Source organism: Balaenoptera borealis, assembly GCF_965194805.1.
Source record: "Balaenoptera borealis genome assembly, chromosome: 11".
Lineage (NCBI taxonomy): Eukaryota > Metazoa > Chordata > Mammalia > Artiodactyla > Balaenopteridae > Balaenoptera > Balaenoptera borealis.
Window position 1 is genome coordinate 14,479,119 of NC_138868.1, and position 26,967 is coordinate 14,506,085.

The 26,967-nt window shown below is 42.4% G+C and overlaps 1 protein-coding gene across 14 annotated transcripts in view; it reads right to left on the reverse strand.

The window, feature by feature from the left end:
- The window catches only part of ATG13 (autophagy related 13), a 50,773-nt gene that overhangs the window by 3,826 nt on the left and 19,980 nt on the right, over positions 1-26,967 (reverse strand). For 6 of the 14 annotated variants that reach the window (XM_082340216.1, XM_082340213.1, XM_082340207.1 and 3 more), the window contains 16 exons: positions 21,817-21,898; positions 20,765-20,845; positions 20,254-20,373; positions 15,538-15,584; positions 14,110-14,250; positions 10,587-10,627; positions 9,542-9,638; positions 9,138-9,236; positions 8,238-8,331; positions 5,442-5,540; positions 4,574-4,684; positions 4,041-4,180; positions 2,074-2,188; positions 1,445-1,522; positions 1,161-1,277; positions 274-402 (listed from right to left, as the gene is read on the reverse strand). In XM_082340216.1, the coding sequence (XP_082196342.1) occupies positions 274-402; positions 1,161-1,277; positions 1,445-1,522; positions 2,074-2,188; positions 4,041-4,180; positions 4,574-4,684; positions 5,442-5,540; positions 8,238-8,331; positions 9,138-9,236; positions 9,542-9,638; positions 10,587-10,627; positions 14,110-14,250; positions 15,538-15,584; positions 20,254-20,373; positions 20,765-20,845; positions 21,817-21,885 (1,578 nt within the window). In that variant the 5' untranslated portion in view covers positions 21,886-21,898. The remainder of the gene's footprint in view (positions 1-273; positions 403-1,160; positions 1,278-1,444; positions 1,523-2,073; positions 2,189-4,040; positions 4,181-4,573; positions 4,685-5,441; positions 5,541-8,237; positions 8,332-9,137; positions 9,237-9,541; positions 9,639-10,586; positions 10,628-14,109; positions 14,251-15,537; positions 15,585-20,253; positions 20,374-20,764; positions 20,846-21,816; positions 21,899-26,967) is intronic. The other 8 variants (XM_082340220.1, XM_082340211.1, XM_082340210.1 and 5 more) reach the window with 5 other exon arrangements.

A 26,967-nucleotide genomic window follows, 5' to 3' on the forward strand; every position in this document is an offset into this window, starting at 1 on the left:
GTGTGTGAGAAATGCTGTGACAAGAGTGCAGAGAAAAGGAGGAAATGAGCACAAGCAAATTTGAGATAATGACCGCCAGGCACAATGCAAATCTCAAGTGTGATTCCAGGAAGGTAATGGTCTAAAAGTCTCCGTCCTGTTTCAGGGAAGATGGGAGGTGTGGGTGTGGAGGAGTAACAGGAAGAAATTTCCAGGCCTGTGGAGCAGGAATGACCATCGAAGGAGGAAAGGAGGCCAGAGGATGAGGTGGGGTGGGGGAAGGGGTTTCCATACCAAGTCCTCAGCCATGGACTGTGCCCCGATATCTATGGAGAGGCTGCTCAGCTGAGGGGGGTTCTGAAATTCACGATAGAAGGTCCCCAAGTCCATCGGAAGAATGTCGTCTTTAGAAAAAGCTGGTTTCTTAAAAAACAAGACAGACTCAAGTTTAGCTTGCCTTGGACCACAGAGGAAAATAAGAGGGGGTAAGCTATCAACAACCCTCTTTCCTTCCAGTAATTAGCAAACAAAAGGCTCCTCCAGGCTTATCTTAGAGAAATCTTTACACCTTTCTCTTCTGGGCAGCTGAATTAAGCCTGGTGATGACATCCCTCTCCCCGGGTTAGGTTTTTGTCCCCTTCCTTCACACTCCTCTCCTTGGAAAAGGGCTATCCAGGGACTTCCCTGGTGGTCCAGTGGTTAAGAATCTGCCTTCCAACGCAGGGGACATGGGTTTGATCTCCAGTCGGGGAACTAGGATCCCACATGCCACGGGGCAGCTAGCCCACGCGCCACAACTAGAGAGAAGCCCGCGTGCTGCAACGAAAGATCCCGCGTGCCACAACTAAGACCCGATGCAGCCAAAAATTAAAACATTAAAAAAAAGGGCGGGGGCTATGCATTCATGAATAGGACCTATGCAGTTACCACTGGAAAATCCCATTTCAAGTTGAATTTCAATCAAAGACATGGCACAAAATGCCTTACTGCTGATGGGCCTCCAAATGCCTCCCCAAGCAGGGTGTAAGGGCAGGTTCCCCACATAAGATGCACAGGCAGCACCCATTCCCTCTGCCTACACCGACCCATCTGATCCCCGAAGTCCTGTTCAAGTGCAACGGATGCTTCCAGGTTTATTGCCCCCGAAGCAGCAAAGGTCAAGGAAGATGACGGCAACTTACGAAGTCGATCATGACAAAGTCGTCCTGGGCATTGCCACTGCTGCCCCCGCTGGAGCCATCAGAGTGCAGGCTGCCCTGAAGAGGAGATGTAGTCTCTGGGGAATCTGGAGGAGTCACCTGTTTCAGAGTAAGGCAGAGGCAGGGGCTGGTTCTGGGCACTGGCTGTAAACCAAGAGCCAAGGAGCATGGCTAATGGTCTGTGGAGGAACAGTGAGTGACTCGCCCAGGAAGGACGACGACTACGGCACCATCTCACTGCAAACTTCAGTCAACGGTGGACTCACCATGGGATCCACACCCTCCAGCTCCAAATTCTTGGGAGCAAACATGGCAAAGGGTATGTCCAAACTGGTCAGGGTCACCTGAAGAGACATGGGAGAAAGTATTAGTGTCCCCCTTCCCCCAGTTTGCCTGCTTCCTTAGAGCCCACCAGAAGCCTGGGGGTCCAGCACGTTTGCACACCTCAGCTGACCGTGCCATCCCTCAGGTTCCTGTCTTGTTGGAGACCTCTCCAGCCTCCCGTGCCTCCCACTGCATGCCCGTAGCATCAACAGGGGTGAGGGCTCCCCAGGACCCTGGGAATTCAGCTTTGGAAGCTGGACCCACAGCAATTCAGTAACAACTGCTTTTCACTGGCAGAGCTGAGGAGGAACTTCCTATTTCAAGTTAGGCTGAGGCAATGACACTTCAGTGTAACGTGTCTGTACCTAATGGCGTGGTCTCCTCTCCTATGTGATCACAGAGCAATAGTTAACTTTTATGGAGGGATGTCACAGGTTATTAATCCTCTTCACAAAAAATTCACACACACACACACAATTTCGCATGCGATTTCAGTGGTTTCACAGATCCCAGGTAAGACCTCACTCTAAGGGCTCACACATTCTCACAGTTGCAGGGGCAGAAAAATCACCTGGTTGATGGGTTTGTTGACAAAAGCCCCCACTTTCCGGACAAAGATGGTCTCCAAGACATCATGGGGGGAGGCCCGTCCCTCACTGCTGTTTGACACAGTTTCAGTATCCTCACTGGAGGAGAAAGGTAATGTTGGTTCTCATTCTCAAACCATAGCAAAGCCTACTCGGTTCCTCATAAATCCACCATCTTGTGAGGCTGCAGCGTAGGGCAGGAGTTGCCCCCCACCAGCTCACACATGTGGGAAATGGCAATATGAGGTCTGGCAGCTGCCACTGTCACCCTCCCTTTTGAGTTGAGAGCAGAGGACTGCATTTCCTGGAAAAGCTAAAAATTATGCATATGTGAATGAAACTTGGTGTTACAATTGTGTAGAGCTTACATAAAATTTAATCTGTAATACCAATGCTAAGCATCAATCACCGTGCATCTAGCAATCATACATATAGGCAAACGGCTCTCATAAGCAGCTAATTTTAATATTAATCTAATTACAAAGCCAGCCTCAAGATTTTAGATGTTTCCTGCCTTGTTTTGTTTTGTTATCTAAAGCTCCGTACCACGCTTCCTCCCTTCTCTTTGCCCCCAGTCATCCCTCTGCTCAGCAAGATGTTTCAATGACACATTCAATTTGGCGGCTCCCACTCCCTCCCTCTAGACTGAGGCTGAGTCCTGGAAGATGGGGGACTCCAGGCAGCAGAAACAGGGGCCCATATTGTCGCTGCCAGACTAGTAGTCATAGCCCTACAAGCAGCAGGGGATGGGAAAGCCTCAAAGCAGGGGCTCAAGATGGGGAGAACTATGCAGTCCAAGTGGCCTCTAGACTCCAGACAGCAGGGAGGACCAGCATTGAAGAACCCCCTACACAGGGTCCTCTGTCTTAAGTTACTCCCAGTCATACCCCAGGAATCAAGGCTCAGAAAACGAGAGTAAAATGACCAAGAGGATCCTCCTTTGATTCTCTAACAGGAGGAGGGATAAGAAGATGGAAGTTTGGAGAGCCAGGAATGAAAGTAATTACTTTTTCCTGATGGATGGCACAGAAAGATCTTCCCAATCTCCCCCTCCTCCATCTCCACTGTGGGAATGGAAAAAAAAAAAACCCAGGAATTTCTATTATCTGAAAGTTCGTTTAAGATGTGGTGGGGCAATCAACGTCATTATCTCTGGGGCCTTCCAGCTAAGGGAGGGAAGGGCAGGTCAAGACAGGCCCAGCTTCCCACAGAACTCCGAGTGTAATGGAAAGAGCAAGCCCAGGCTTTGCAATCCAGGGAGCTAGGCTTGTGTCTGGCCATTCTGTGAGCTAAGTGCTCTCTGAGGCAAACTGCTTAACCCTTCTGAGATCCTCTCATCTTTTAAAAGGAGGTAACCGTGGTGATTTTTGCAGGGTGGGATTATGAGGACTTTTATTTCCACCTAATCAATGTCTTCAAATTTTGTATTTTACAGACTGCATCACTTCTGCAATCAGAAAAGACAAAGATTTTTTTTCTTTTTTAATTTTAGTGAGGGAAAATAGTTGTTTCTAAAGGATCTCCATGAGGCACTAACATAGTAGAAAAAGAAAATCAATCCTAACTGCCACCACAGACACACTGTGACTCCCGACGTCAGGGTTACGGTTAACGACGCCCTGTTCTGGTCTCAGAAAACACTGAGGATGCCAAGGGAGTCGATCGTGGGGTAAGAGAGAAACATCTGAAAAACACCTTCACTGGATGAGGGCGAGAACCACCAAGCCCGACACTTGCTGTTAGCAGCAGTGCCCAGGGCGAGCTTCCTCACGTATCAGCTGCAATGTACGATTCTTATTGAGAATTTTAAGGATTCCACATTTTTCCCTCAAAGGCCAAGCCTGAGCCAATGCTGAAAGCTACTCTTTACTGATACCAAATAAGCACATGTGCCGGGGAGGACAGGTCCCTGGCTGGTCTGAAGAGCAGCAGAGCCAACACGTGAACTCACCTGCTGGAAGGTGTGGCAGCACAGTGGGCCCCATCAGAAGGGGTGTAGGTTGCCAGTCTCTCCTGGTCACCAGCCTGGGCACCGTGGGCAGGCTGGTTGGGAGCAAGGGGTACCCCACCTTCCTTCCCAGGAACCATTAGCTTTGGGGAAAAATGGAAAAATACAGTGAATCATGGCCGTGTCAGGTAGAAGGGAAAACTCATGGCCTAGCATGATGGTATCTGCTTTCCAGTTTTTCCATCACCAATGCTGCCACCAAGTGGGCAGGAAACCTGGGAAATCTTTATCCCGTCTGGGGCTCAGTTAATGGAAGACATGCATGGAAATGACTACAGAGGGAAAGACAGGGAGAAAACACTTGGGAAACTCTTCTTTCCTTTCTGAAGTCTAAAAGGCCCCCGCTCAGAATCATCTTAGTCCTCCAAAGCTACAGAAGAGCTTTGAACACTGGTGTCTCAAGAGGCCCTTCAAATGTGTCAGGGCAGGGGAGGCAGCGTAGGAACCCCTAGTGTCCTCCCCATCTTTAAAGATACCTGGTAAGGGTGTGTGGTGTTTAAGCCGGCAGCAAACACTGCTGGACAAGCCAGGTCAGCTGATCCAACGCCCAGGGCAGCAGGCTGACAGGAAAGGCGAGAGCTTGAAAGCTAAGCAAGAGAAAAACAAAGAAGGGCAGAGGAAAGGAGGAGGAAAAAATAGGCAATCCTAGAGTATGACTAATGATCAAGATCGGCAGAGAGGTAAGGAATGGATCCCAGCCCACATCCTCACAGTGCAGGGGGCCTGATGTAAGGGTTAAAGACAGACCAGGCCATTACTCTGTAAATAAGAAAGCAGACTTGTTTGCATTGGGATTGAGATTCCCAGCTCTGTGCCTTCCAAAAGCCTCAAACGAGTTCCTTGCACCCCCTTTTCCCAGGGGCTCAGCTAACTATTTCAGTTTCCACCCCGGCAGATCTGTGGAGTACAAGCCTGGGCAGAACTCGGAGCCAAAGTCATCAGTTTTTCCCAGGTCATTCTATTTTCTCCTTTGACCTTGAGGTCCCTTTGAAACAGAAGCAGTCTTCTCTAATCACACCCTCCATCACCACTGGGTTTGGGAGGGTTCCTATTTATATTGAAAAAGAAAGAAAAGCATTCTTGGATGGTTTATTTGGAAAAAAAGATATAAACAACTCCATGTATTTTTCACATCAATGGTAGGAGGAGGGGCAAATGACAAATCCTATTTTGGGCTGCTGTGCTATGGCTGTATCCTGTTAAAAATCAATTACCACGCCTCAAAATAACCCACAGAAAACTTGGGGATATTTAAATAGCTATACCCTGTACTTTATTCACAGTTTTTAAATAAAAAGATACCGCCTGATTATATATACCCCCTTCTTCCCAGTATGGACTCACTTGATGGGAAAAGGCCAGTCCTGCCATGGGGACCCTCAGAGTGTCCGTCACCACAGGAGTAGGGGTCTGAAAATGTGCCTTTGTGACAGTAAACACACACTGTGCACAGATACACACAAAGACAGGAGAAACAAGAGAAGAAAAAAGAAAAGGGACTTGAGAAAGAAGTGAAAAAACTCTGGAAAGGGCAGTTGCAATAGAGGCTGAAATGTACAATGAAGTCAGGAGGGAAGCAGGGAGAGAGCTGCATGACTGCCTTTGGAAAAGGACCGCTTGGAAGGATGTGAAGAAGAGATGTTTATCCCCGGTGCTCTCCCCGAGGAGCAGGTGGAAAACAACGCTGAGCTGAGCTGCTATGACTTGGCGAAACCTGAACCAAGCATTAGTCTGTCTTTAGTCAAAAGAGGGTGGAAGTTAGAGAACAGCTTCCAATAGGAAGGTCCTGAGAACAGACACAAGGTGTGCTGAGCAGGAATGAGGACACTGAGGTTAAGATGTTAGACTGAAAGCCTTTTTCTGGGGACTCAGGATCTGCAGGCTCAGGTTTAAACAGTTGACGTTTGTTGGCTGGAACTTTAAAATGCTCAGATACCCAGCTGCAAACTTTCCTACATCATCTCAGGGAAGATGAGTGGGGGTGTGCAGGTGTAGGCATCAGGGTGTGTGTGTGCACGCTCTTACAGTCCCTGACGGTGTAGGAGAACTTCATGGAGTAAAAGCTGAGGCATTTTCAAAACTCATGATTTCAAAGCTAATTATGGGCATGATGATTGTTTTGGGTCTTGCTGTTCCATCTTTAAGTCTTGCCAATTAGCGAATTAATGCCTAGAATTGGAGGTAGGACCTTAAGTCACAGTAGCAGGTTCAGGGTCGCAACTATTTCTTGACTCAACTCTGTGCCCAAATGACACAATGATCCTTATTTTGTTGGGGGGGGGGGAAACCCCAGCCCATTAACATGTATTTACTGGATTTTAGCAAAAGCTCAAATAGAAGTTGTTGAACAATTATGCAATTCCCTAGGTTAAACCAAGGAAGAAACTATTTCAATATTTACAGGAACAAGGAGACCAGATGGCATATGATTTTTCTCTCTCTGTTCTACCATCAAGGTTCTAAATGAGTATTTCTGCACCAAGCTGTACCAGTCTTGACTACAGGTACTCAGGGAGAAATGACAAGGCTCACCCATGGGGTGCTCAGTATTGATGAGGTCTTGACGTGATCTACTTTTAAACTGTAAGAAGACACAACTGATACCATGAAAAATATAGACTCTCCTTACACAGGTTAACAAACTTTTTTGCAAACATCAGGTACAGAAACTACTTAACTTCCCTTTACTTTTGGGGTCAGGTCGAATTTCCACTGTATCAGAGAAAAAGACAAACTGATTTGTTAAGGCCCAGACTCACCATCCCTCATATCTCCCAAGTTTATATACTGTTTATGAATTTATCACTTGTAAAACAAAACTGTTTAATGAACATTAAATGACATATTCACATTTTGATGATCTTAAAAAACAATCTACTCACTAATGTGCACTAGTAAGAAAGTGGGCTTTCCCCCCCTTTTTTGGTCAGGATTGTTCCATGTCAGCAAGCGTACCAGAAGCTACCCCCTCCCAGAGCAATGGCGACATCCACGCCTACACATATTAACAGGTGGAGGGAAAAAACAATTCCCCCACCCCCAAACCAGCCTGTCTAGGTAACTTTACAACAAGAATCTCTTTAACTCTAAACTGGGACAATAGAAATAATAGTGATCCATGGATTTTGTAAAGTGCTTCACACACCAGTTAGCTTTTGTGCTTAACTTCTGCTTTTAAAACAAATTAGAACTATAATTTTAACCCAGTACCTAACAACCCAGGATATAATAAATTAAAATTTTTTCTTAATTAAGAAAACATAGAAAATAAAAATGTATGGATAGCTAATTAATTTGTTGGGTCCCCCAAGTCAGATGGTGAAAAGGGATAATCTGGGGCTAGTTTCAAGGAAAGCAGAACTGACTGAGGTCTAGAACCATCTAATATGAAAGCCAAGAGGAGGGAAATAATAGAGATGATGGGCAGGCAATGGGTAGAAGATGAATGACTTGGGGTGGAAGGGAAGAAATGTGTCCCTGAAATTCAGTCAGCTGGCAAAAATGACTCCTTATCTGAAGCAGTCTCAGTACCACATCTATCATACAACACTTCTTTGTGAGAAGAAGTTCTCACATTGTTTGGAGACTGTGTTTTATTGAAACTGGATTTGACACTGAAGAGGGACTCAAGTGGAAAAGTTAATGGTTAAAAATGTTCAGAGAGGGAATGCAGATAGGCAGATATTTGTGTAACTATTAAGAAAAACTGCACAGCTGGTGTCTTACTGGCATTTTATGCTAAATAATCATTGGCTCCTTTTGTGCTCCTTCCATTATGAGGAACCATATTTACCACTTCCAAGAAGAAGTAGCTACCAAATTAACAAGTGTAGGTTAGAGTACCTCTCTGGTACCAGAACACATTTCTGATTTTCTGTGACTGATTTTCTAGGGAATTTTAAGATGTCCCCAGGAAGGTAAAGGTTACATGTAATCTTGCAGGTTAAGAATGATTACAGACTAGAAACACTGCAACATTACCGGCTGGATAAGAAGGCTCTCCCTCACCCCTCAAAATAACCTCCTTGAAATAATCACCATCACCACCAAAAGAGATTGTATCTAAATTTTGACACCATTTCATAAGGCCCATATATGTACCAAATAACTACTGCCACCCCAGATCCTGTTTCCCCCTACCTGGGATGGAGGGGAGGTGGAAAAAGAGGTGGTACACACTTCTTGAGAATCTTCCACAGAAGGATATGTTACTCCAGTGTCCTCACCAGCGGTTCTATGGTGAGTGGAAAAGAAATCATGAACTGACTGACGGCAGTCAATTTCAGAAAGGATACAAAGAGAGGTTAGATACGGATGCAAGTTGTGACATGAACTGTTTCAGGCAGAGTTCCTAATGGCAAGGGAGGTATGTTGAATCCTTGATAATTTCAAACATTTCCAGAAAGCAGCATCTAGAGGTTGACAATGGCTTTTTTTTTAATCCAAACATTTTACCTGACGTATCATTTGAGAGGATTTTCTTAAGCCTGGCCAGTGTTGTGACCAAGAATTATCAGCAATAGAGAATGCAGTGAAACAAAAGTCTAGACTCCAAAGACAAAACCTATCCAACTTCATGAGTCCTGTACAGAAAGGCAGTATCTCTCCTGATACAAATCTATTCCAATCTCTAGAAAATTCTGTTATCTGGGATCTAGGTCTGGAGATATTTGATTCTGATGTATAAAACTGCATTGTGCCAGCCAATGGTGACCTGAAAACCATTTAATTTGCAAAGGACATTCTACAAATTACTGCCACTCTCACAGTCTCGAAGTAAAATCAAATCAAAAGTCAAATCATTACTGTCACGATCCAAAATATCCAAGAATTTTCTGACATTTGGTACACCCTAAGTCTTGGTATACCTTATAGGCAGCAGCAAGAATGAAAGCTGGCCACTCTACTTCCCTCCACATGGCGTCTCCATCAGTGCCCCCTGCCTATCAGTGAGTGCTGATAAAGGTGCTCTATGGACCTGTGCAAGATGGATGCTTCTGCCTAGCTGCAGTTTGGGAAAGTGTTTTTCACATTCCTCACCTGTAATTGCAGGGATGCATGGGTGAGGAGCTGGGATAGGGACGGTCCACAAAGTGATCAATAATAATCCCCATGATAGGTGGGGTCCTCTCAAAGTGCCTGTAATGCAGTAAGCAGATTGCCGTATTTGTTAGAATGCCTTGTCAAGTCCCCCTGAAGTCCTCAGAGAGCCCCTCGCCTCTTATCTATTGGCAGGAATCACAGAGCCTTAACTACTACATCCCTAAATATAAACCACCAATTCTACATTGGCTCTGGGACACTCAGATTCTCCAATCTGGAGAAAGGGTTCTCTCAGTTCAGCAATGGAGAAGCTGAATTGTAGGCTTAGCCACAGGGTTTGGAGGAAAACAACTTTAATATCTTTAGAAGAGTTCTATTGGATTCCAAGGCTCTTTCCTCACCTGGTGGACATGAATGCCAAGTTAATTCTGTAAGCACAAGAAAGAGTGATGGTGCCCACAGGGGTACCCACTGTCCCAACACGAACTGTCTGGAAACCTAGGAAAAGAGATAAATAATTAGGTTTTTCCAGAGAATACTTACAGTACCCCCAGTCTGTCTTTCCCTGAACCACTTAGCCTGTTGTACAATCTCTGGCATCACCCACTTAGCACCCTGAGTGCAGCAGCCTCAATTTCATACATACATGTATGTGTGTGTATATATATATATATTTTTTTTTCAATTTATTCTATATTGACCTAATATTGCCAGGGGAAACAGCATTCTATTTCCAGATAAAGCTATCTTCAAAGAGGTAAAATGATTATTAGTCCTAAAGCTTAAACAAGCCCTAACCAACCCTGTCCAGATGTGCTACTAAGACAGCAAAGGGGCACAGGGAGTTTCTCACACAAACACCTCAATTTATGAAGTAAATGCACTCCCACCCAAGTTGCCACCCCAGAACTAAATATAGAAAAGAGTCAGAGTGTTACAACAAAGCTTTCCTGGTTTTCTTGGTTTCATTTCCAATTTTTCAAAATTGTTGATGCTCATCAGAGACATTTAACATGCTCATTGTAGAAAATTAGGAAAGCAGACAGTCGTATAAAGCAGGGGTCCCCAACCCCTGGGAGACCGGGCCACAGAGCAGGAGGTGAGTGGCGGGCAAGCGACTGAAGCTTCATCTGCCGCTCCCCATCACTAGTATCACCCCCCACTTCCGTGGAAAAATTGTCTTCCACAAAACCGGTCCCTGGTGCCAAAAGGTTGGGGACCGCTGGTATAGAGAGTAAGAAAGAATACTGAGTTACTGGAACTTTTGGGAAAATTATTCAGTCATTCCCCGGTGATGCTTTGGACCACCTACCTGTCTTTTCCTTACTTGTATCGCTCATACTAAAATCACAAGCTATGTATTATTACAGGCAGCACCCAAGCATATCTCTGAAGTCAGGAGAGCTCCTAACAACACTACAAATGTTTTTCAACCTTGATACATACCTTCTCCTAAGCCATTCAGCTGAACTTCCCCAAAATATATTCTGTAGGGAAGCAAGAAAAAAAATGTTACCTGATTCTTTATTCTAAGGGCCTACATACCAAACACCGAGAAACAAAATAAACAAAACCAGCCCTTCTTTTCTTATCTGCATGAACATCTCTCCTAATGGTGCAATATTGCTACCACTTGATTAAGCTGTAGGCATGGGCATGTAGATGGAGAGGACTGGTTAAGAAATTAGGAGAATAGGGACTTCCCTAGTGGCACAGTGGTTAAGAATCCACCTGCCAATGCAGGGGACACAGGTTTGAGCCCTGGTCGGGAAGATCCCATATTCTGCGGAGCAACTAAGCCCGCGCACCACAACGAAGAATAGCCCCCTGCTCACCACAACTAGAGAAAGCTGGCGCACAGTAACGAAGACCCAACGCAGCCAAAAATAAATATATTAATTAATTAAAAGAAAAAAAAAGGATCAGTTAGTAAATATTTTATGCCTGTGGGCCACATAGTCTGTAGCAACTACTCAGCTTTGCTGTTATACTGCAAAAGTAACCATTGATAATAGGTAAACGAATGAAGTGGCTATGTTGTAAGATAATCTTATTTATAAAAACAAGGGACTGGGGCTTCCCTGGTGGCGCAGTGGTTGAGAGTCTGCCTGCCAGCGCAGGGGACGCGGGTTCAAGCCCTGGTCCGGGAGGATCCCACATGCCGCGGAGCAACTAGGCCCGTGAGCCACAACTACTGAGCCTGCACGTCTGGAGCCTGTGCTCCACAACAAGAGAGGCCGCGATAGTGAGAGGCCCGCGCACCGCGATGAAGAGTGGCCCCCGCTTGCTGCAACTAGAGAAAGCCCTTGCACAGAAACGAAGACCCAACACAGCTAAAAATAAATAAATAATAAAAAAACAAGGGACTTCCCTGGTGGTCCAGTGGTAAAGAATCTGCCTTCCAATGCAGGGGATGCGGGTTCGATCCCTGGTTGGGGAACTAATATCCCACATGCCGCGGGGCAACTAAGCCGTGCGTCACAACTTCTAAGCTCACGTGCCTCAACTAGACAGCCTCCGTGCCCCAAACTACAGAGCCCACGCGCTCTGGAGCCTGTGCACAACTAGAGAGAGAAAACCTGCATGCCACAACTAGAGAGAAGCCTACGTGCTGCAACTAAGACCCGATGCAGCCAAAAAAGAAAAATAAATACATAAATTTAAAAAATATATTAAAAAATAAAAATAAAAACAAGTAACTGGTCTGCTGACCATAGTTTGCTGACTCCTGCCATAAAGTAATACACGAATGATGTTAATAAACTGTTGCCAAAGGAGATTTTGCCAGGTACCCTCTGACAAAAAGCTGACAATCAGCTCACTACTCATCTGAATATGGGTACAGTGCTTTAAATAATCTGATTATGCCCCACTTTTTCTTGGCTATATTCTTTATGCCACTCAGGTGCTAAGCAAAAGTTTTCTTCACAGATAGTACACAATAAAACTTTAATGCAGTCTTGATGAACAACAAATTCAGAATGATTTTTTATAACAATGTAGTTTTACAGTGAAATTATCAGATCTACAGGATCAGGGGAAAAAATGATAGTACAGCAAAACAAACAAACAAACAAAAAACCAAGACAAGACTATTGTTTAACGGTCTAAGGCTATACTGTTAAACTGTTACCAATAGTACAAAAAGAAAAAAAATAGAAAAAAAGAGCTAAATCTACCTCTGACATAATGTACTTCTCTATGGTTTAAGCTACAGCTATTTGTATCCGAAAAGCAATCCTAAATGATAAGCAATCAGTGAGCAATAAATACTGTATTACTCCAGAGATACAATGAAGACTTGAAACACAAGTATGAAAAGGACTAGGAGTCCTAGTTAACTAAGCTGATGACTAGTAGTGTAACATGGCTACTTACAGAAGAACCAAAGTGAAGGAAACTTAGCATAGGTAAATGGGAAATAAGAGTTAGAAAGGAATCTATTATATCTAAATAAAAGTCTAGTCATTTTCAAATGGAATACTCATCCTGAAACCTGGGAAGACAACAAAAAAGTATTAAAGACTTGGAAAAATAAATATAGGTAGGGTTGCTAGATTATTTCAACAGAACTAGTTAAGTCTCTAATCCTTGGTCCTTCAATCCTGCTATACTAATTCTTCTAAAGATCAGCTCTAGGGACTTCACTGGTGGCGCTGTGGTTAAGAAGCCGCCTGCCAATGCAGGGGACACGGGTTCAAGCCCTGGTCCGGGAAGATGCCACATGCCACAGAGCAACTAAGCCTATATGCCACAACTACTGAGCCTGCACTCTAGAGCCCGAGAGCCACAACTACTGAGCCTGCGTGCCACAACTACTGAAGCCTGCGTGCCTCGAGTCCGTGCTCCGCAACAAGAGAAGCCACCACAATGAGAAGCCTGTGCACCGCAACAAAGGGTAGCCCCTGCTCGCTGCAACCAGAGAAAGCCCGTGCGCAGCAATGAAGACCCAAGGCAGGCGAAAATAAATAAATTACTTAATTAAAATAAATAAAGATCAGCTCTATACATGTTAAGCCAAAGGCTAAAACCCATGGCTCATCACTAATATGAAACAGAGTCTTGGATGATTTAGGAATCCTTGACTTTTCATGCTCTGCTCTCACACTTTGCTACACATCCTCCTCACCACCACTCTGGTCCACTCGACAATCTGAGTACAGCTCATTTCCGCCCCCATTTCTGTGCCTTGCCATCTGCTATACACCCCACCTGGGATGATCATGATCCCTCACTTCCAACAGATGAAATTTTCTCTGCCTCAAGGTCTAGCTGGAATGCTACTTCCTCCATGAAGCCTGTCTTGATTCTCCCACCCAGAACAAACTTTTTCTTCCTGTGTTTTCACAGCACTTTTTTTCCTGACACTGCTATGCAAATCCTGCTTTTTCCTGTGACTTATGCATGTACCAAACCATTTCCCCCATTAGATTAGAAACAGGATTAGTACAGCTGGGCCTCTGTATAGTTCTTCCTTGGGCCTACCACAATGCTTGCCTCAAAAAAGCACTCAAATATATGTTGATGTGAAATACTACAAGGAAAATACTCAAAGAACTGTTAACCAGTTCTTTATGTCCACAGACAACTAATTAAAAACACACTGAATAAGCAGTTTGTTACACAAAAAGTTTTAATCTAACTCTGGAATATAGAACATTGTGGAGTCTTCCCAGGATAGCCTGTTTTTCAAAGTCTTAACTTCCTTTTCCAACAATGAGATATATATCAGTAGGACTTCAAAATCCATTCTACAGGAGTCACGACTGTGTACAAACAAAAGAATAACGAACTTGGTTGCTTTACAAAAAGCTGAGGTTCAGAAGGGAGAATAGATAATCATAGTAAAGCTACAGCATCAACTATCCAAACGTCTGTCTAAAAACTAATTATGGAATACCTGAATGCTGGTCAGACAATGTGCAAAATGATGAGGCCGATGAGTGAATCATGAAGGTGAGCTGCTTACCTGTACAATATGACATATTCATGCCCTTGTTTCCTGGAGAGTCTGTAAGCTGGTGTCACCCTAGTTATAGCAAGGAGAGACTTCAGTAGCAACGACAGTCTGTTGTACACGGCATAGGAAACTTTGATTTCTTTATCACACCTGAGGAGCAAAGACACTATCAGCATTCTCCTACTCCACTAATGAAAAGCAAAGAACAGAAATGCAATGAATAGAGATGTCAGTTTTATGTTCCAGCTAGCGACTGAGATTAATTTGTTAGCATTAGAATATATATATATAAAATTGAATCACTTTGCTGTACACTAGAAACTAATACAACATTGAATATCAACTATACTTCAGTTTAAAAAATCTAAAAAAAAAAATCTGTTAGCATTATTCACAAGTTCTGATAGAATATAATCTGATTTGCACTCTAAATAACCTTTCACAGAGTATTACAGTCAACAGAGAGAGTCACAAATTAAGTGCTGGAACTGTATAAGATTAAATTTATTATTAAAACATGTTCTGAACTAACGTTGTAGTTAGAGTTCTTTGTCAGCTTATCAACAGATTGTTGAAGTTAGCCAAAGTTTCACTTTCTCATGCACTAGACAAAGGCAGGTGGGCACCAAAAGGTATCCAATACATTTTTTTTCTAGCTTTGAAGCAGTTATCTTTCTATGAAATAAAGCAACACCCTTAAAAACAGTAATTCAATATTGCAATTGTATTACTAAAGGTGCAAACAATTTCAATGTACTATCTTACGAGCAGTTTACCTCTATACATCTAACAGGAAATCTGGAGAAGTGTTTGGCACTAAAATTTTGAACTATAACCTGGCAGTTGCTTTCTATTTAAGAAAGAAAAATAATGCCCATACCACTCATACTTATTAATAAGATTTTTCTTCTGATGTGTTGCTATTTCCTCAATTTTCCTATATATATTCTTCTTGAAAACTAAAGCTTTGGGCAGGAAGTAAGCTAATCTGCCCTGAAAGAAGAAAACGGAGGGGGAAAATAACATGCATTTCCAATCCGTGACCAACACAGCATGTCTAAAGGAGTAGTGAGGGGAAATCTTATTGGATGTCTGCCACACAGAAAACAGACAAAACAGAGTAGTCATGTTACAAGAGCTCAAGGGATTTAATCAGAGAACTATCTGTACTCTGGGAAAACAACAAATCCTTTTTCAGCTTTCTCTCTGCTCTTCTCCCTGTGGTGTCTGAGTCTATCTGGACTGACACTCCCTCTGAAGGTCATCTCTGTGCCTGGGCTGGAAGCCAAGCATGAAGCAAACTGTAGCAAAGACCTATTGGCTCTGTTAAGTGGTCAGAACCCTCTCCATGACTGGTACAAAGCCCTGCTTTTCACACGATGTCGTGCACTTTATCCTCAGCTACCACAACGAAGGACCCTAAGACAGACCACTTACTTTTCATTCATTTCCAGACACCAGATTTCTAGCTCCATGGAATCTCCCTGTAGATAGAACAATTGAAAGATATTTCAGGGTTTTTTTAATCTTCTTTTTCCTTATTATAAAGCACTATACAGTCACTATAAAAATATTAGAAAGTATAAATAAGCAAAAAGAGACATCCATTTATAATCCAATCAGTGATTTTTCTAAATAAAAGTGAGATCATACTATATATACTATTTTTATCACTTTAAAAAATTATTTATTCATTTATTTATTTTTTGGCTGCATTGGGTCTTTGTTGCTGCACGAGGTCTAAGCCCCTACCACTTTCTATCAATAAATACAACATGGAATTTTCCTTATAATTAAAATCTCTAGGGGATTTCCCTGGTGGTGCAGTGGTTAAGAATCCGCCTGCCAATGCAGGGGACACGGATTCGAGCCCTGGTCCGGGAAGCTCCCACATGCCGCGGAGCAACTAAGCCCATGAGCCACAACTACTGCGCGTGCGCTCTAGAGTCTGCGAGCCACAACTACTGAGCCCGCGTGCCACAACTACTGAAGCCCACACGCCTAGAGCCCAGGCTCTGCAACAAGAGAAGCCACCGCAGTGAGAAGCCCTCACACTGCAACGAAGAGTAGCCCCCACTTGCCACAACTAGAGAAAGCCCACACGCAGCAATGAAGACCCAACACAGCCAAAAATTAAATAAATAAATAAAATTTTAAATTCTACATTATTTTTAATGGCTGCGTAGTATTCCACCATATGACAATTATTTTATCCAATCAGTACCCCCATACTTGGACATACAGCTTGTTTCTAAATTTTCACTACTACAAACAACACTGTGATAAACAGACTTGAGACTAAAATTCTGTATGCATCCTGAATTAGTTTCTTAAGGTAAATTTCCAGAATTAGAATTGTTGGATCAAAGAATATTCATGCTTCTAAGACTTTTGCTATGTATGTCCAAATTGCTCTTCAGAAAGGCCAACACTTCAAATGATGGAGAGAGCCTTTCCCTCCAATTCTATAGAGGATATTTTTAGGTGACACTCACAGTTAAATATCTTAACAAGCTCCTTACTTAAAAGTCTTTTTAGCTATTTGATGTCTTTAGCCAAACTGTTCAGTTTCTCTATGTGTTACTCTGAACAGACTTAGTCTAAGTGGGTGGGAAAGAAAAAGAAAAGACCAAAGCCAGAATCCATTAACCCTGTAACACTCCTGTGTGTCATTTAGTGAGATGGATAGTCACATACTTTTGAAATACAAGTAATCTTTTTATGAATCAGCTGTAAGAGGGCCATTCTTTTAGGTTTGGGAATAAACTCGGGTTAGTGTGCGGAGTAGAGAATTTTTACTTGTTCTAGATCAAATTTAAATATGTATTCTTAATATATATCCTTTTCATCACAGTGTCATCTCTCAATGATATGATGAATTTTGAATCCACCCCCCCAAAAAAAATCAAGGGATGACTGGACAGTAGGAAGTATCCAAGATAAATTGGTGTGGTTTCTCTAGGATAATCACAACAGTTTAGAATAGGATTACACAGATGCAGAGAGAGGAAAGAGTTCTTCCAGGGATTCCTTTTGGACTCCCTATGGATCGCTAAGAAAAATAATCCACAGTATAAATTGGTAATTCAATAAAAAAAAATACAAAGTTTTGTTTTATTTGGTGCTTAAGGTTGCCATGGAATAAGTACTGACATCATTCGTTCAACAAAATTGAGAGCCTACTGTGTGCCATCCCAGGCACTGTGCCACGCAGAGAGATGATTATTTATTTATATCCTCCTCATTTCAAAAAGAATTTGTTTTTAAATTTTATTTATTTTTGGCTGCGTTGGGTCTTCGTTGCTGTGCGCGGGCTTTCTCTAGTTGTGGCGAGTGGGGACTACCCTTCATTGCAGTGCACAGACTTCTCATTGCGGTGGCTTCTCTTGTTGCAGAGCACAAGCTCTAGTCACGCGGGCTTCAGTAGTTGCAGCATGCAGGCCCGGTAGTTGCGGCGCGTGGGCTCAGTGGTTGCAGCACATGGGCTCTAGAGTGCACGGGCTTCAGTAGTGGTGGCTCGCGGGCTCGAGTGCAGGCTCAGTAGTTGTGGTGCACAGGCTTAGCTGCTCCACGGCATGTGGGATCTTCCCAGACCAGGGCTCGAACCCGTGTCCCCTGCATTGGCAGGCGGATTCTTAACCACTGCGCCACCAGGGACGTCCCTCAAAAAGAACTGAAGAACTACACAGATAAATAAGATGTGGCAAAGCTGCTGACCTCAAGAATAAAAGTGCAGGGACATCCCTGGTGGTCCAATGGTTAAGAATCTGCCTTCTAATACAGCAGATGCGGGTTCGATCCCTGGTCAGGGAACTAAGATCCCACATGCCATGGAATAACTAAGCCTGTGTGCCTCAACTAGAGAGAAGCCTGCACACTGCAATGAAAGATCCCACATGCCACAATGAAGATCCCAAGTGCTGCAATTAAGACCCGACGCAGCCAAAAAAAAAAAAAAAGGACAGTATGAACAGGAACATGTAATGATCACCTACTGTATGTTATGTTCGGTAATTTACAAATAAGAATGAAATGAGGAAATATTATAGCTCTGCAAGACTGTGAAGTGTTGTGTTACTTCGGTGGTATTAGTGGAGGTGGGGTTAAGTAATTCGGCCAAAGTTGCCCAGCTAGGATCTGAATTTGGGTCTGTATAGCTCCAAACTCATTTGCTTTTTATTATACCATGCAGCCTCACAATCCTGTAGTGGATATCGATTAAACATGAAAGAAAGAATATTTGCCTTAATCCTAGCATGGAATAAGGTGAACAAAAACACATTAAAAAAACCCCACAGGGGCTTCCCTGGTGGCGCAGTGGTTGAGAATCTGCCTGCCAATGCAGGGGACACGGGTTCGAGCCCTGGTCTGGGAAGATCCCACATGCCACGGAGCAACTGGACCCGTGAGCCACAATTACTGAGCCTGCGCGTCTGGAGCCTGTGCTCTGCAACAGGAGAGGCCGCGATGGTGAGAGGCCCGCGCACCGCGATGAAGAGTGGTCCCCACTTGCCGCAACTAGAGAAAGCCCTCGCACAGAAACGAAGACTCAACACAGTCATAAATAAATAAATAAATACATAAAAGAACGTGAATTTCTAAAAAAAAAAAAAAAACCCACAATACAGCAAGTTATACTCTGGAAACAAATGTAAAGAAAACACACAGGAAATCTAAAGAGGGTTTAGAAAGGGAGATCCTCTAGAGCAGCGGTCCCCAACCTTTTTGACACCAGGGACCAGTTTCATGGAAGACAATTTTTCCATGGGGGGAGGGTGGTGTGGATGATGATGGTTCAGGAGGTAATGCGCGTGATGGGGGGGAAGAGTTCAAGGCAGTGTATGCGAGCGATGGTTCACACATTAATGACAGCGATGGGGAGCGGCAGATGAAGCTTCACTCGCTCGCCCACTGCTCACCTCCTGCTGTGCAGCCCAGGGGTTGCGGACCCCTGCTCTAGGGCATGTAAGCCTTGAAGGATGAGTAGAAACATATCACATATATCATATATATGAAGATGAGGGTGAAGAGTCTATTCCAAGTTGTTGGAAAAATAAGTACAAAAACCACAACCTCCTCAGAGAATGATGAGGTGATCAGAGAGGGAAGGGGCAGGCATAAGGCTGTTGGGGGACTTCCCTGATGGTCCAGTGGCTAAGACTGCACTCCCAATGCAGCGGGCCCGGGTTCGATCCCTGGTCAGGGAACTAGATCCCACATGCCACAACTAAAAAATGATCCCGCATGCCACAACTAAGACCCAACACAACCAAATAAATAAATATTTTTTTAAAAAAAAGGCTGAGTTGGAACCAGAGTGTGAAGAGCTTTGAGTGCCTAGTTAAGACACCGTCCTGGTGGAGAGAAGGGAACCCTCCAACACTGTTGGTGGGAATGTAAATTGGTACAGCCACTATGGAGAACAGTATGGATGTTCCTTAAAAAACTAAAAATAGAGCACCATATGACCCTGCAATCCCACTCCTGGGCATATATCCAGAGAAAAACATGGTCCGAAAGGATACATGCACCCGAATGTTCTTTGCAGCACTGTTTACAGTAGCCAAGACATGGAAGCAACCTAAATGTCCAATGACAGAGGAATGGATAAATTAGATGTGGTACATATATACAATGGAATATTACTCAGCAATTAAAAAGAATGAAATAGTGCCCTTTGCAGCAACATGGATGGACCTAGAGACTGTCATACTGAGTGAAGTAAGTCAGAAAGAGAAAGAGAAATATCCTGTGATATCCCTTATATGCAGAATCTAAAAAGAAATCTACAAATGAACGTATTTATAAAACAGAAACAGACTAACAGACTTAGAGAATGAACTTACGGTAACCGGGGTGGAAGGATGGGGGGAAGGGATAGTTAGGGAGTTTGGGATCGACAAGTACACACTGCTATATTTAAAATGGACAACCAACAAGGACCTACTGTAGAGCACAAGGAACTCCGCTCAACGTTATGTGGCAGCCTGGATGGGAGGGGAGTTTGGGGGAGAATGGCTACGTGTATATGTATGACTGAGTCCCTTTGCTGTGCACCTGAAACTATCACAACATTGTTAATCAGCTATACTCCAATATAAAATAAAAAGTTAAAAAAAAAAAAAAAAGACACCCTTCTGGCCATAACCTTACCTCAGAAGTCTTGAGTGAGATCTCCACACACATAGACCTCCCGACGGCAGGCAGCTGCCCTGCCAGCGCCTTCTTTGCTTCATGTGTAACCTCTGGGATGTCTTTGATTGCTAAATTGAACTAGAACACAAAAGGAACTTTGTGTTTAAACACTCACAAGGAACATTATAGAAACATAAAGTAGTAAGACTGGATGCTGAGTAAAGCAGGCATTGCTCTTGACTGATTAAGGACATTCATTTACTTCTCCCTTCCCCATAAGATATCTTGCATCAAAGCCCCAAAACTCAGGTTGAAAAAGCTTTTCACCTATCACAGAGAAAAGCCAAAAAACAAATACATCAGACTAACATTGATGAAGAACATACTTTCCAAGTGAATGGATCAAATGGAATTAGGTATTTTAATGTTATGATTTAGTAATACTAGAAATAGCATTATTTATTACTACACCATGATTCCTTGTGACAAACACCATAGTATATCCCTTAGCAAAGAATTGGAATTTTACCCAGTCTGAACCCGTTGGGGAAGAAGATGAACGAGTACAAATCTTCTCGCCCAGTCGAGCCTGGACAATCACTTGGACAGTCTAAAAAAAGCAAACAAACAAAAAATCAAAGATGAAAAGTTATAACAAATTGATTTGGCTCCTAATCAGGGTTAAAACCCTCCCAATGCAGGATTAAAAAGATGCCAATGATCATAACTATACTTTAGGAAAGGGTAGGATTTAAAACCTTCAAGAACAGGTAGGAAAAAAACACGGCACAAAAATAATACTGTAAATATTCCTGAGGGCACAGTGTCAACCAATTAGAGAAATTACAGTTTGAGGCTTGTAATCTATAATATTCTCACATGGCAGAAGGAAAGTTGCACATGGTGGCTCTGACTTTCATAGAAAAACAAGTCCAACCATAGGTTTAAATATTCACTGCCATACACTTATGTAATCATAGTTGATTTAAACCAAGGATTCCACAATTATTCATATGACTTGGCCCATATGGCAAAAGTCTTCCAACTAATTTTACAACCAGAATCTACTGCATGGGTTATTCTTACATAGCAATGGTTGAGAGGAAGGAGTGAGAGAGGTGGAAATGATTTTTAGATTTAGGAAAATATGCCTTCTAAAGCATTCAAAATTCAGTTTTAATTCTTCATTTACCCAGAACGGAACAATAAGTGAAAGTGAGACATTTCGGAGGTAGTTGATGCTTACGGAAAGATGCCCAAACTGCTGTCCATTCCAGTCCGCAGTCTTTGTTCCCACCCCAAGGGAACATACTGTGCCAATAACCTGGCATAATAAGTTTGACATTTCTGCAAACAGGCTTGCAAAAAAAAATTTTTTTTGAACAAGTAGCTGTGGAAAATTGGAAGCTACTTTTTAGTTACACCCCCAGTACCGCCCCCGAATTTCACAGTTTGGTTTACAACAGACAGAAGTATCCCTTAAAATGGGCAAGCTGCAAGCTGTTATGCTATATTTCCAAAAAGGGAGAAGCACGGAAGTTATTTCTAACAGCTCTAGGCTCAAGAGAATGGATATAGTACCTTGAGGGCAAAAAACTTAATGAACTTGTCCAGGTCCTTTCTGTCCTGGGAATTGAGATCAGTTTCCATTGCCTATAGGAATCTAAAACAGGAAGGAAAAAAAAAAGTGTTGAAAAATGTGACTAATATCTTTTAAAAGGGATTGCTACAACAAAGCATACAGAGATGGTATTGTCTACTAGCTGTATGAAGAGTCACGTAGGAGGTAAAAAAAATTTCCCCCCTGACTAAAGACACCAAAGTGAAAAATACATACTATCTTTTGAGCAAAATAAATTCCACACAAAGAGCTAAATCCAGAGACCTTAAAAATAGATGAGACAAGCCATTTTACCTGAATCTGAAACTTTGAGCTTTTAAATATAACTTATCTATTAAAAAAGTTATATTACTTACCTATTTAAAAAGTTTTATTATCCAGCATATTGAAGACTAAGTGTTAATGAGACAAAAACTTTATTAAAACATAAAGTGAGTTAACATTCCTTCAAAAGGCCAGTAAATCAATTTAACTTTGGGCAGGAGTGGGGTTGGAGGTGGGGGTGGGTTTTGGACCCCTTTTGAGAATCCAATGACATGACAAGCCCTTTCTCCAAAAAAATGCACAAATACAGAAACTTTGGGTATATTCAGGGAGTTCATGAGTTTCACGAAGTACATCATAAACCCCCCGGTTAAAATGTTTTGAGAAGGGGCTGGTATGAGGAAGAAAGCATTTACGGAGAGAAGAGCATGAACAAAGGCGTATAAGCCACAGAGAGCAAAATGGGTTTGGAACTGTTAAGTATGCCAATTTTCCAGCGGTTGTGTATGGCTGGCTGGGGCCAGGTCATGAGAGTCTTAAATACAATGCTAGAGACTGACCTGCGTCTAATATGCCAGAAATGGGAGCACCCTCAAGGCTTTTGAGGAGAGGAAGCAACACAATCCAAATGGTGCTTTAGATGATAGCTTTGCTGGCATATTGTAGAATAGTTTTGAGTATGGAAAGCAGGGAAATCAATTAGGTCCTTGGCAATAATTCAGGCTGTGGTCAAGGCTAAAACTCTAATACAGATACAGACATGATTTGGAAATAGTATGGATGGGAGGTATTTTAAAGGAAGAGCTGACAGGATTTAAGGACTGAGTGCAAAAAGTTTAATGGGCTTTCAGTTAACAAAAAAACAAGAAAGCCAGAGGGAGAGCTAGTTTTAAGGAAAGGTATAAACAAAAGGAGAGAGTTGAAACAGGAAATAATGAATACAAGTTAAAAAAAAACAAAACACTGTTCTTTATTGAGGTATAACTTATATATAGTGAAATGCACAAATCTTAGGTGTACAGCTCAATAAACATTTTGTATGTAAACACTCATACAATGACAACCCAGATCGAGTTATAGAACATTTCCAATAATCCAGAAGGTGCCTTTGTGTTCCCTTGGTCAATAAAACCACCAAAAAGTAACCATGATTCTGACCTCTATCACTATAGATTAGTTTTGTTTTGAATTTCTTATAAATGGAATCAAATAGTATTAACTCTTTTGTTGTGTACTTTCCTTTATTCAACATTATGTCTGTAAGATTCATTTATAATGCTGCATGTAGCAGTTTATTCTTTTTCATTGTTATGTAGCACTCCATTTTATGAATATGCCACAATTTATAAATTAAACTGTTGATAAACATTTGGGTTGTTTCCTGCTTTTAGCTATTATATTCTTTTTTTTGGCTGCATTGGGTCTTTGATGCTGTGCACGGGCTTTCTCTAGTTGCGGCGAGCGGGGCTACTCTTCCTTGTGGTGTGTGTGCTTCTCATTGTGTTGGCTTCTCTTGTTGTGGAGCACGGGCTCTAGGGCATGCGGGCTTCAGTAGTTGTGGCTCACGGGCTCTAGAGTGCAGGCTCAGTAGTTGTGGTGCACGGGCTTAGTTGCTCCACGGCATGTGGGATCTTCCCGGACTGGGGCTCAAACCCGTGTTCCCTGCATTGGCAATTGGATTCTTAACCACTGCGCCACCAGGGAAGTCGGTTATTATATTCTTACGTGAGAGTTTTCGTGAATATAAATACTCACTGTTATCAGATGTAGAGCCAGGAGTGTTGCTGTTGGGTCATAGAGTATGCATATGCAGGCATACCTTGTTTTATTGCACCTTGCTTCACAAATATTGCCCCCTCCTCTTTTTAAAAAACAAATTGAAGGGGCTTCCCTGGTGGCGCAGTGGTTAAGAATCCGCCTGCCAATGCAAGGGACATGGGTTCCAGCCCTGGTCCGGGATGATCCCATGTGCTGTGGAGCAACTAAGCCCATGCACCACAACTACTGAGTCTGCCCTCTAGAGCCCGTGAGCCATAACTACTGAGCCCACATGCTACAACTACTGAAGCCCACACGCCTAGAGTCCCTGCTCCGCAACAAGAGAAGCCACCACAATGAGAAGCCCACGCACTGCAAAGAAGAGAGTAACCCCCGCTCGCCGCAACTAGAGAAAGCCCGCGCACAGCAACGAAGACCCAATGCAGCCAAAAATAAATAAATAAAATACATAAATTTATTAAATAAAAAAATTGAAGGTTTGTGTCAACCCTGTGTTGAGCAAGTCTATCAGCGCCATTTTTCCCATGGCATTTGCTCACTTCGTGTCACAGTGTCATATTTTGGTAATTCTCAAAATATTTCAAACCCTCCACCAGCAAACAGACTACAACTCACTGAAGGCTCAGATGATGGCTAGCATTTTTTAGTAATAAAGTATTTTTAAATTAAGGTATGTACATTGTTTTTTTTTAAGACATAATGCTATTGCACTCTTTATAGTTTAGTTTAAACACAACTTCTACATGCACGGGGAAACAAAAAAATTCATGTGATTCACTTTATCACAGTGATCTGGAACCGACCCACAATATATCCAAGGTATGCCTGTGTTTAGCTTTGACAGATACTGCCAAACAGTTTTCTAGGATCTGTACCAATTTACATTACCACCAACAGTACGTTAGAGCTTCCAGTGTTCCACAGCTATACTACCACTTCGTATTGCTGATTCCTTAGCCATCTTGGTAGGAGTGTGGTGGTATTTCATTAAATCTGCATTGAATGACTGATGATTAAATTAGAGATGAAATGATGACTGCCTTTCCCCCACTGACACCTTTTCATATGCTTATTATAAGACATCTGGATATCCTCTTTCATAAAGTGCTAGTTCAAGCCTTTTGCCCACCTAAAAATTTGGTTGTCTTTTTCTTATTGAATTGTGGGAGTTTTAAAAAATATATAGTGGATTCAGTACATTGTTGGATATGTACTGCAAATATCTTCTCCTAGTTTGTGGCTTGCCTTTCTTGTGGAATTTGTTTCTTATCATGAGAGTCACGACATACTAACGGACAATGGCCAGACTATATATATAAAGATAGAGCTCTGACCCACAATCTGCAAAAATCCAGCCCAGGAAGCCAACCTACTATCTACACTTACCAGTCAAGGAAGTCAGACTATCTCTAGCAACCAGTCCAGGAAGTCAAATGATAACCCCTGTAAAAACTGGCCCCAAACAGCCAGGACTTGATTAACTGACAGCTTCTCTAATTTTTATCCTTGCTTCCAACTTAGGATCAACCAGAGAAAGCCAAATATGTACCCCAACCAATCATATAGGATACCCCCACTTGCAGTCAGGCGGCCTACAGCTTCCTTGTGCCAACAGCCCCAAATTAGGACATACCTGAAGGCTTCCCTGCCTTTTTTCCATTATAAAGCTTCCCCAGTGGTCTACCTGCCTTTGCATCTCTGCCAAAGGCAAGTGCTGGAGCTGACTCCTCTGCTACTGCAAGCTCTGAATAAATGGCCTTCACCTGTTCTCATCTGGGTGGTCTTTATGTCCACATTAAATACAGATTTATTGAGGTATAACTGACAATATCAGAAGTATAAGATAAGTTTTGACAGGTTTATAACTGTAAAATCATCACCACAAAATAGTGAACATAACAATTACTCCCCAAAAGTTTCCTCATGTTCCTTCGTAATCCCTCCCTCCAGCTGCGCCCCCATAATCCCCCATACCTAAACAACCTCTGATATGCTTTCTATCACTAAAGATCCTTATCTGCATTTTCCAGAGTCTTATATAAATTAAATCATACAGTATGTACTCTTTGGTTTCTTTCACTCAACACAATTATTTTGACATTCACCCATGTTATATTTTTTTTCACCCGTGTTATATTCTATGTTGATAGTTCATTTCTTTTTTTAAAAATTTTTTTTTTGATGTGGACTATTTTTTAAAGTCTTTATTGAATTTGTTACAATATTGCTTCTGTTCCATGTTTTGGTCACAAGGCCATGTGGGATTCTAGCTCCCCACAGGGATCGAACCCGCATCCCCCGCATTGCAAGGTGAAGTCTCAACCACTGGACTGCCAGGGAAGTCCCGATGGTTCATTTCTTTTATTGCTGAGTATCATCCTCTTATGCAGTTTCCTGATGATCAGAGGTTCTTTATTTTAGTAAGTCCAATTTATCAACCTTCTCTTTGATGGTTAGCACTTTTCTGTGTCCTGTTAAAAAATTTTTTGCTGATCTCAAAGTCATGAAAATATTCTCCTACATTTTCTTCTAGAAACATTACTGTTTACCTTTCACATTTAGATTCGTGATCCATCGAAAATTAATTTGTATACGTGGTGTACGTTAGGGATCAAGGTTCACTATTTTTTGCCAATCAGTTTGGTTTATTTAATAGGTTGAGTTAGAAACACCTGAAGATTTGTCTGAAAATGCTAAATCTGAAGCTAATGGAAAAGGTTAAGACTGAGATTAAAGTTGGAGATAAATCTCAAAAAAGAAGGAATAATTAAAATTATAGCAACAGATGAAATCACCAAGGGAGATAACAGAAAAAAAACAAAACAACGACCTTGGAAAGCATTTGCATAAAAGAACCACAAAAAAATGCAAGAACTAATCAGAGAAATAGGAGATAAAATGATTTCTGAGAAGTTTTCATTGAAACTGAGGGGAAATTAAAGTTTCAAGATTGAAGGGATGGTCAAACAGTGTAAGTTCTTGTGGAGGAGGCAAAACTTTACCTCTACTCATCTTAAACTTTGAGCTGCGACTCCTTCAACAAAAAGACAGATTAGCAAGAGAAAAAC